Here is an 11816-nt window from a genome sequence, read left to right as displayed (position 1 = left end):
CAATGAAACCCAATTTGGTTTTTGGCAAAGAAAGGGAACTTGAAGCACCAATAACGTTTTGGAAAGTATCCAAGTGGATTGGGAAAGCAATACCAAAGACACAGCAGTGATTCATAGATCGAAAGAAACCGTTTGACCCTGTCAAGAACAGCTTATAACTAGAGAAACATGAGTTTGTAGGAATGAGAGGTCACATGCAAGAGCTTTTAAAATCTTATTTGACTGACAGGTAGCAATGCGTGAAGTTAAGTAGAATACGGTGTGTAACAGGGGTCAGTGCTCGGCCCCACTTTCTAATTTATATGATTTAACGCAATTCTGTGTTCACACCACCGCGACAATGTAAGCCGGTGACACCGTTCTAAAACAGAAAACAGGTATAAATATTGATGATTTGTATACTTGGCTTAACTCAAAGGAAAACACTTTGCTGACAAAAAACTGTCACTGAACTGTGAAAAAAAAACAAAATTTGAAGGCTAGTGGAAAAACCTTTTAGCGTAACGTAAACTATCAATTAAAAACAATATAAAAATTCAAAAGAAAATTGTAAGGTTTCTTAGTATTCAAATAGATGAAAAACTGCACTATAACAGTCACTAAAAGTCCTATGCGAGAAAATGTCAAAGTTTTTGCGACAGCTGAAAGTAACCAGTGAGTGGTCTAAGCCCTTAAAAAATTGGCGTTAGAATCGTTAAACTACTACATTTCATAGTTAAATTCGAAGCTGATTTTATTTTAAAAACGGTGCAAACTTAAGCGAAACGAAAAAAGTTTCCCTGGACAACATTAGAGACAACTATTTTGCCAATATCGAAGATATCTCCACTCTATTTTACAGATCTGACCTGATTGTCTCTGCCAATAAATGCCTTGAATAAGAAATCTTAAGAACCGAGCAATCGCTGAAAGAAAATTTTAAAATCGTTATTGGTTTTCATTAAACGTTCTTAATAACTCTTTCACTTTGCTGGAAGCGTAATTAATCATGATATGAACGAAGATGATAGATAAGGAAACATGACTTAAATGTGTCCGTCGTTTTTAATAGTTTTTTTTGCTTACCTTCTGGGTAACTAGACTCAGAAATACATACTTCCAAAAGAGCGATTTACTTGCTTTTGGAGCATTGACTGATGCAGAGCAGAACCGTAATGAATTGGCCCTTCTCAGAACAAGGGTGTGGTAATCCATAAAAGTAGGGCGAGCTATTGCATAAAAAGCAGAAGCTATTGTAGCTCGTAAAGAGACAACTCAGGAAAACACCGCGAGGTTACACTTTTTAAAGTGTAACAATTAACAATTTGTCTAATTAACAATTTCAAAACAATAAGAACAAAATTCTTTACCGCAGAACACAAGAGACGGGAAACGTTACTGTTGACGCCAAATTGAAAAAAACTAATGAAAAGCCTTCAATTTGTGGCTCTTAACCCGAAGCGTACGGTCGGACAAGCCATTCAATCTACCATAGTAATACGAAGGAACAACACAACTTGGTCCAGAGATATGGGTAATCTCGATTAAAATGTGAGATCCGTAAACAATGACCAACGCCCAACATAATTAAAACTCTTGAATGGTAAGAAAAAAACATAGCCAGCAAATCTCCGCCGTTGTCCGCATTAACCGACGTTAGGATTCGAACAATTAGAGAAAAATAACAAGAAAAATTGACCATTGCCAAAAAAGTTCTAATTTGGTCCCCAAGTTAATTGGATTCAATAAATACAGTGAATTTAGCTTCAATATTGGAGGAACGCAAGCTTAACTCTAATACCAATTAGAAGTATACACTAAGGAACTTTGATAACTTATTGCACAAAGTCTCTTAATATTGGGTCCTAGTGCCCGGGCTCTATTGGTTCATTCCGTTTCTTCCAATTTCGCTTTTTGACCTTGACCGTTTTTGCGAACAATAGTTACTTGAATTCTAAAAACCATTCAGTTGAAACCAGATAGGTAAGTTCAGAAGTCAAACTTGAAGGTGGAGACATAAAACCAGAAAAAATTTAAAATATGAATTAAAGAAAAACCGCCAAAGGAATTCCAAAACGACTCCAAGAGTCGTGTTCACCCGAAACAAAGCCTTTGCAAAAATCATCATCTTCTAGGCCAGATGAAGAAACTAGAAGGATCAACTTTAGGTCAAATAAAAACAAAAAAATGCTAAGAACTAAATTTAATAAAAATAGATATTCAATTAACTTTATATATAATACAAGTACATAATTAAAATGTCCATGAGCATTCGACTGCTATTTAATTCTAAATAAAAGAACTAAAACCAAACACCTATCTCAAACGAAACACCAGAATATTTCAAAACAATAAAATTATCCAAAAACTTTTTTACGCTTTTAAAACAGCACAAATGTTATAACCGTAGCCTATCAAAACAACAAAACATTGTAGTAAAAAGCAAAATATCTACCTAAAAATCTACCTGAGTTCAAACAAAAATTATTAATAAAACTTTATCGAAAGCTTTTATTAAAATAAAGTACCTAAGTTAAAATATAAACCGACTGATGTCCGAAAAACTGCTCCCGAACGACAGGCGATGCAATTTAATTCAGGGGCTGTAGCCTAGATATATTTTTCTTCATTGCTGCAAAAATAGTTTACCACGCCGGGATTCAGACCATCGACCTCCCGATTCCTCACAAGAAGCACTGCCCACTCGGCTATCAGGCTCTTTTTACTATGCTGCAGTCGATTTTATTTTAGCAACAGGCTTTACATCGCAGTGAGAGCAAAAGAAATCACTCAAAAATGAAGAACGAATGCGTGAAAAGTCACTTGAGAAGTCAAAGAATGATCTGAAAAAGCGCAAAAACGGTCAAGAGAAAAATTTGCATTAAAAAGACCGACAAGTTTACAATGATTTCTACAAACTTCGTTCGAGAGCAATCAAACAAAACTAAATGTAAACAAAAAATTGTACTCGATTAGAGAAAAAATTTTCCACGACCCAAATTTTTGCTCTCTCTCTCTCTCTCTCTCTCTCTCTGTCTGTCTGTCTGTCTGTCTGTCTGTCTGTCTGTCTGTCTGTCTGTCTGTCTGTCTGTCTGTCTGTCTATCTGTCTGTGTCTGTCTGTCTGTCTGTCTCTCTCTCTCTCTCTCTCTCTCTCTCTCTCTCTCACGAAAACAACGTTATCAACAAGTAGCCACTCTCCATTTTTCGCTCCACTCTCGAACTTCCCTCCATTCTCCAATTTTGTTCATCTCTCAAACCGCAAAATCTTTTCACGCATTAAATTCCTGCTTCAAAATTTACTCCAAAAAAATTGATTTTAAAAAGCACTTGTTCAATACTAAAAAGGAGAGCGCCTAAATATTAGCCTCTGAGAGGCTGAGGGCGGCGGCTATTAACACATTTATTTGTTCTACTGCTTGTAAAGACACCTTAGAAAAAACAAGGACGCTATTAAAACTCCGAAGGAGTACACTTTTTAAACTATTGACAATTTCAAAAGCACAATAATAATACACTTCATAAGACTAATGCCCAGAACAAAAGAGACGGCAAACGTTACAGTTGGCTCTAAATTCAATGAAAAACCAAACAAAAAACCTACCATTTTAATGCGGTACTGTTGGCGCCAGATTGAAAAAAAATAATGTAAAGCCTGCAATTTTGATTGAAAACTTGTGGCTCTTAACCCGATAGGTACGGTCGGACAAGCCATATATCATAGTAACACGAAGGAACAAATCCTGCGAGCCCTGCTTAACAGCATTGAAAAGACTATGTACAATTTTTAATTACAAGTCTCATATTTCAGAGGAAAATAAATTAACTGTTTATTGCAATCTAAACTAAATTATTGATATTTTGTAAGCAGGGTAGATTAAGGCAGAATCTGGAATTATAAAAATTGAAGGATCATTTTCGTTGTCTACAAAAGTGTCTACGGAAGAGTCTAAATTGTCATGATAGCTTGCCCTGCCTTTGATAAATTGTCCTAGGCAAACAAACGCAACAACCACATCTCGCTGCGTCTCCGAGTCCATACAATATCTAAGAGCTGTACCTATTTCCCCAGCAAAATAAGTTCCACGCCCGTATTTATAATTTAGTCTTTCACCAATGTTGTCCAAATCGCAATCCGCCAAATTCTCTTCAATTATTTGCTGTGTTTGATCACGTGACAGCGGCTGCTCACACGGAAAGAACAAAACTACTTCGTTTACAAAATCTCGCTGTCCAATTTTAACCCGTCTCTCCAAACCTCTTTTTTTCGTATTGTAAATTTTCCACAAGTGTCTGCTTTGTAATCTGTATATTGAACAGACACGTTCACGAATCAATCTGTCAAAATACTTGGTCAAAATTTTCAAATCAGGATCTGTTTGGTTCAAACCAACTGAAGTTGGTCCAAAAGAACTTCTCCAAACTTTGGGAGCATCAATTTCAGCTGGTCCCTCCGATGTTTCAATTGAGCGTATTTTGAAACGACGTTTGATATCTCTAGTGATACCAGTGATCTGATTAGTCTGGCTCATGTCGTCCACGTTTATGAGGTACCTCCGTCGCTCTTTTTTCACGTTAAGAGTGAAGGCTATAGCACCATCGCGATGACGTTGATAGAAAGATTCCAACTCAGCACCACTTATGGAAGATTTGGCTCCTACGGCACCAGGCAGTCCGTATTCAATCCATTGTTCAGAGTCTGAATTGTTCCAAAGTTGCAGCAATTCAGAGGAAAAGCTGTTCAGGTCCAAAGACAACTCTGTTGCTCCGGAATTTGTTCTATCTGATGTTGGGACTTGAAGCCAGTACCAGGAAAATTGTGCAGCAGTACTTCCTTCGTTGCAGTAGAACAATCTCATCACTTCGTATTTTTCGGCTGTTTCTTTATTCTCTCTAACAGCAGAATTGCATTCACCTGACGACCTAGAAAACAAAATTTTCTGTCTTTCACGAGTCATTTTCAAACTATTAAAGTTGTTTACCGCTGGACAGAAAGAGAAGCAAGAGCATAAAATAGTCAGCTGTAAACACTCGAAGCAGTTCCACATAGTTAACTAGCTGGAAATTAAGTGATAAAAATGCACGAGGAAAAATACGTTCTCATGTTTCCTGCCCTAATTAGTGGCCCCCACAAATAGCAACTATCAGGGCCAAAAAGTTTTAGCGATTTCTTACCTCATTTTTGACAAAAAACCTGCAAAAATTGTCACATGTAGCAGAAATTGGGTCCATAGTATCTTGAAATCAATATTTGATTACAAAATTGATAATACTGCTATTAGGGACCAAGTTTTCATTAAAGTTCAAAACCTTACAGCTGCAAAACTATCGCACAGTCACTCATAGAGAATCTCCACATCTGTAAGTGCATGAAAAGCTTGCTTCTGATATACCACATCAGAACCGACAATATAATTGAAAATAACCGACTAACGTCGGAAGATTTGCTCTCATATGACTGACGCAGGGTTGGCTATCATAGTTCCTAGCTTAAATCTACGAACTTCTGAGATCAGGCACCTGGTGAGTCAGCATCGAGAAGACAAGTCGACCAAGCATTTGGATGAATCTGATCTCCGAAAAGGGTGCAAAAATCTCTGGAAGACTATCATCAAAGTTCTTGCGATGAAAGAAGAAAGGCACGCTAACATTGCCTTGAAGTTCAGCGCAGATAGCAAGACTATCTATGGAACCAGAACTTGCGCAGACAAGCTCAACCAGATGTAATTCCCAGCAAGAAGGAGCATCGTGTAGTCATGCGACGGCCCGCCAAGGCTAGCAGTGAGTTCCCTACTGCTCGATGCCGAGGTGCAACAGGCCATATCGAGGACCAAAACCTCAAAAGCCCAGGGTCCCGACAAACTTGCACCATTGATGCTGAAAAACTTGGCCCATTAGCAGTGGCTTACATCACCAAGATGTTAAACTGTAGCCTCGAGACTGCGACCATTCCCAGCATCTGGCAGAAATCAAGAGTGATTCCTCTCTTCCAAGCCGGAAAGTCACCAAAAGAAGCCAAAAGTTACAGATCAGTTTCACTACTGTCACCAATGATCAAGCTGATGGAAACATCACTGCTACCGACAGTAATGAATGGTGTAGTTAATGCCGAACATCAGCATGGCTTCAGAAAAGGAAGATCAACGACAACATCACTCTGTGAGGTTGACCAGCACATTCGATCAGGTCTCAACAAGAAGCCACCAATAAATCGTAACATTATGGTAGCGTTAGATCTCCCTCCAGCATTCGACACGGTCAGCATAGGCACCCTGCTGATCAATGTTAGTGTGCTCGAGATTGATCCTGCAGTGAAAAGATAGCCACAGACTGTGACCTACACGAGTTCAGGAACGTCAAAAGCGCGTAGTCACAACGGGCGTGCCTCAAGGCGGAGCTTTTTCACCAAGTCTTTAATATCTACATGACTACCGCTCCGACGCCGCGTGAAGATGTCCAGCTTGTGAGCTACGCAGATGATTATACTGCGCTGGCTTCAGGCCCCGCCATTCAGGATCTGGAAGAAAAGGTCAACCGACACCTGGAAACGCTATTCAAGGGGCTCGAGGACAACCAACTCGAACTATCGCCAGGCAAATCCTCAGCAACTTTATTCACGACAACGAGCAAGGAAGTCAACCGCATCCTCAACATTCACGTGTGAGGCTGCCAGGTCCCCGCAGAGAAACATCCCAAAGTGCATGGACTAACCTTTGATCCAACAAACCGCTTTGGCAAGCATGCTAACGCCATTCTGGATAAAATGAGGAAACGGAACAACATACTTGCAGCCCTAGCCGGGAGGACTTAGGGAAAGAATAAGGAGCTCCTTGTCACATATAAAGCAACAGGTCGAGCAGTCATGAACTACACGTCAACCGTCTGGTCGCCTGGGCTGTTAGAAACGCACTGGCAGAAACAATGTTGCCCGAATGTAGCCCTCTGCAGTGCGACAGGATGCCTGAAGATGACAATGCACGAGAAAAAAAAACGTTATGCCAGTGAAACAACACTGCCGACTACTGTCAAAACAATACTTGTTCATGTCTCAATCAACGCATCATCCAAATCATTGCCTAACGAACACTGAAGCTGAAAGAGAAATAAGAACTTTACTTATGGAACTTAAGGAAGAGGTTAATGATGCAACAAACTTTGAGCACTCGAATTGGGTGAAACGCAGCAACCTAATTCTCTACTCGCGAAGTGTACGCCAGATTATTCCGGTCACAAAAACAAACAAAACGCTCAACGACATCCCTCCTCCTATTGCTGATGAAGAACGAAATAAGCTCAGCTCAGAGCGGGCTACTCGCGAGTTCTGAACTCGTACCAGAACCGTCTCAGCCAAGATGTGAAATATGAGTGTCCAGATTTTAAGGAAAGCACGCAAGCCAATCGGCATCTTTTCAACTGTACCAAGGAGCCTACGAGTGAACGTAACAGCTCTATGGTCAGATCCGGTCGCTGCTGCAGCCTTCCTCGGGATCAGATGACCCCTATGCGTTCTCCCTGGGCTACAACACAACAATAGAACTTCTCTCTAAGATTGCATACAAAATTGCATTGAAAAAAAAAACAGCAGGACTAAGTATTTGTAAACAGTTTGTTTGAGAGCAGTAAAATTGAGATAGATAGCCAAAAAACACGCAAAATTGCATGTTAAAATTGATTTTGTAAAAAAAGAGTCCCGACGTCGGATAGATGGCTCTCAAACAACTGAAGAGGCAATGGTTTCGACTCCAGTCGGCTAAATGTTAGCGAAATTGCATTGTAAGAATGGGACGCAAGTGGGCAAAAAAATTGGGTGAATGTAATCAAGTGCGGAGTGGTGCAAACATACCAACTTGACCTTCACAAGGCGCTCTTAGTTCCCCTCAGCACTTTCGGTGAACCGGACATTTACACACTAGTAAAGTACTATGAAAGCTGTAGAGTGACTTCATGCCCTCGGAATTTACCAATTTCCGTTTTTAGGACGAAACTTAAACCACACAGACGAAAGAAGGCAAATAGCAGGGATCAGGAACCAAATAATTGGTGGATTTTTAAAAAAAATTTGCCAATGCTGGATTTTTGTAAAATTTGCCAAAAAATTAATGCACGTGAAAAATATAACCAAACAGACAAAAAATCCTCTTCAGTTGAAAAACATTTCAAAATGCCTCTGTCGAAAAGCTTTTCAAAAAATAATTGAAAAAACGTGGCAAGCGAACTTAAAATTTTTGTTCAGCACAACCATTTTACTTCTTTCAGCGTCAAGCGTGAAAAAGTCTCCGAAGGGAAATCAAAAGAATGCTCTACAACAAAACGATGAAGCGGCAATTTTGCATTAAAAAGACACACGTTTACAGTAACTACTTCTAAATTCTTTCATGAGCATTTAAAATTATTTGAAAAAATGTATTACCGTAACTTACGTTATGCTCTTGACACTGAAATTGCAACGCGCGTCAGCAATGATGTTTAGGGTCAATTCATCTCCAACGTAGACTGAATATTCGTCTGCATCTGGATTGGCAAAATGTCGTTCCAGTTGTGTTCCGATCAGAACACTAAAATGTCTCCATCGTCTGTCTTTACCACCTCGCCAAATCCACAGAACATCTCCTGCTCTGTAATTATACATAGGGCACGTACTGGACATGCAGGGTTTTATTGGATGTTTATCGCAAATCCGTTGTTCATGTGTGCCCTGTTCTAATGATAGTTTTGGTCTACGACGGACATGCAAAAGGGATCCACCGGAACCTGTTGCTGTGGTATGCACGCTGCCTTGGAAGTGCATTCCGCTTAGAGACAGTTGATATTCACGTTCATAACACCCACCTCCGGTGATAATGAATGGCACCTTGATTACTCTTCCAGGCTGTCTCTGAAGATTTCTAAAGTGACTCTCAATAATAGCCGCATCAATTGAAGTTTCAACGAGATAAAGATCAGACAGGGATCCAAATACAATCCACTCACCGAGGGCAATCTCCAAATACCACGTCCAGATTGAATCCGAAGTAGAAGTTCTTCGTATGTAAAAGAGTGGCTTATTAGTTGACATTGTGTTGAAGTCAATCTTAATATTTGAGCCAAGATTTGAAATAGACACTGCGGCCGATTCCTGTTTAACATTGCAAAATGCTCTCTCAAGATTTCTACTAGTGTTGGCATCAAATTGGACCCAATGATCTACATCGAGCGTCATATCATTTCTATAATGCCAAGCGAACTTAGTTTTGCAAATTGGATGAATTTTGGAACACGATTGACCATACTTGCAAGAATCATGGAGGAAAAAATTGCATATCTCTTCACCTGAAGCATCTTGAGTAGCTCGGGATCGACCAATTGACTGCCTCAAGTTTGGTTGACTTGGAACTGAGTTCGTGGAAATTGTAGACCTGCATTCTGATGAGTCTCTTCTGGTACTTCTCTGTTCATCCAAACGCTTTGTCTGAATAAACTTTACTGTGAGATCAGTCGCGTCACCATCAAGACCACAACCGAGCAGTAGATTGACATCTTTGGGAATCAGGGAGTGATTGTATCGACAATTTCTGTTAGTGCACCTTGAAGATGTCCAATGTTTACAGAGATGAACAAAGGGACATTTATTTTCTTTATCGCACCCGCGCTGCGTGTTGTAATATGTACAAAGATTTGGTAATTTTATTGGGATAATCTTGTTTACGGATCGTTCTGCTTTTGCTTCATATGTTTCTCGAATGCGGTCAGCTGTTTTCTCTTTCAAATATTTCCAGAAGACTCCGCTATGTGGATCATGACCATACTTGATTATCTTAGACTTTTCTTCAAATGATAACTGGTGGGATCGCTTGCAACTTGATTCGAACTTACATTCCCCAGCAATCCAAAATTGACATAAATGAAGATACCGACAACGCTCTCTTGAACAACCCGTTTGGAAGTTGTAGAACGTACACACGGACAAACTATTGTCGTCCGCTGCACCGGAATCAAAGGACACCAGACTTTTAGCCATACATGATCTTAAAATAATTATTTTTAAACCATCAATTAAGAGAAATTCTTTTCCCTATATGGTAGTGGAATAATTCGATGGCGAAGAAGTCAACTCCTATTTACGTGCATAAATTCGGAAAGTAGTCAAACACCAAAGAGTATTCGAGTAAAAGTTCTTTTCAATATTTTTTAATACAAATGAAGCTCTGCTTCGAAGCTTTTTTGTAGTAGTAGATCAGGCTTCTGGGTACACTTCCACGGGTTATTCACCCTACAAGTTTAAATTTAGCACGAGTTTTGATGCTTAGAGTTTGAGCTTAGACATTGGGCTGCAGTTTTCACAGGGATAAAATGCGCCATGAGCAGGAATCATTTTCACTGTACTGTAGAAACATTTGCCAATATATATCGAAATGATTTTCTTGTTGATATTGTCTGTGTTGAATAGTAGAGTTCGCCGCAAGATTTTCAACAATCAGTGGTCAAAATGAACGAAATCGCTGTCAAACCTGTTAAAGTTCAAAAAGACCTTGGTGTCCTAATCTCGAACGACCTCTCCTGGAAAGAAAACTGTAATCTGCGTCGAACTAAATCTCGCGTAAACTAAGCGTAAAATTTCTTTCAAGTCATCGACTAAAGCCAAACTAAACGCATACACAGGATACGTGGTACCCGTCATATCGTACGCATGTGAGGTCTGGTACCCCACCAAAACAGACTTGTCAAACATCGAAAGAATACAGAAAAGTGCAACACAGTGGATTCTAAACAACACAATTCCCTATAAAGAAAGACTCAAAGAACTCAACTTATTGCCACTCTCAATGTACTTCGAACTCCACAGTCTCCTATTGTTCTGCGCCATCACTGACCACAAGTATGACAAAAATATCAGACTACATATCACGTAATGCCAACGAACGAACCAGACAAGGCTCCAACTCCAGCTTCAACATTCCCAAAACCAGACTCAAAAGGACCGACGATAACTTCTGGACACGAAACGGAACACTGCACAACAGTCTGAGTAAATATATCGACTTAACAACGAAACAAAACAGAAAAGCACGAATAACACAGCAATTTTGGAAATTCTTCGAAAAGTTCAACGAAGCCAATCTATGTACCTGGAGGATACTCTGCCAATGCACGAACTGTAACCAACATTCCAAACTTACTCACTAATGACATAAAGGGTGAAAACCCATGGTATATCCCTAAAGACTTCGCTACTACTACTACTACTAGTGTACGGTCAGAGAAGTTGGAATCTGCTTTCTTTAGACTTCTTTTTTCCACTGCTAACTCGTTTTTTGTGCCTTGTCTCGTCATTGCTACAATCCCTTTTTTTCAGAAAGTCATAGTCGTACTTTTGAAATCAAACAGAAACAACTTAGTCGTGATAAAAACTTCGTTAGGGCACGTGTGATTGTTGGTTTTTCCTACCTTGGAAGTTCTTTTAACAATTACCCCCGCTTGAAATCGATCAATCGATAATTCACATTGTCGTGGTCTTGCGAGTTTAGTTGAAGGTACAAATGAAAAAATTCGTTGACACTGACCACTTGGTTTCTGTCAGTGTCAACGATTTAGTAGTGCATAAGGGGGGGGGGGGTTCCAACCAACCACTCAACGCTAACGCGTATTCGTGCTCGACTGGATACTACCTTTTATCCACTACTACAGTAATGGATATATCCGCTACTACATTATTGGATATATCCACTACTACATATACTCATAACTCTATATTCCCATTCTTATACAACTTAAAACTATCATTTCCTGTCTCACTTAGTGCAACCAACTAGTACAGAGTTAAGCTGGTAATTAACTATTATCAGACGGATAGTTTGGGTTC

At 39.6% G+C, this 11816-nt stretch overlaps 1 protein-coding gene across 1 annotated transcript; it reads right to left on the bottom strand.

Annotated features, from left to right (window-relative positions):
* Positions 1-3752: 3752 nt before the first annotated feature.
* On the bottom strand, positions 3753-9977 carry LOC142339537 (zinc finger CCCH-type antiviral protein 1-like). Its single transcript, XM_075389645.1, has 2 exons — positions 8398-9977; positions 3753-4900 (listed from the first exon to the last, which is right to left on the bottom strand). The coding sequence occupies exons 1-2, from the start codon at positions 9972-9974 to the stop codon at positions 3823-3825; spliced, it is 2655 nt and encodes an 884-aa protein (XP_075245760.1). The 5' UTR covers positions 9975-9977; the 3' UTR covers positions 3753-3822.
* Between the last annotated feature and the right edge of the window lie 1839 nt (positions 9978-11816).

The sequence above is a fragment of the Convolutriloba macropyga genome, chromosome 5 (assembly GCF_964194025.1).
Source record: "Convolutriloba macropyga chromosome 5, txConMacr16.3, whole genome shotgun sequence".
In the NCBI taxonomy this organism is placed as follows: domain Eukaryota; kingdom Metazoa; phylum Xenacoelomorpha; order Acoela; family Convolutidae; genus Convolutriloba; species Convolutriloba macropyga.
Note: the sequence above shows the minus strand (reverse complement) of the source record. Positions and strands in the feature narration are given on the sequence as shown.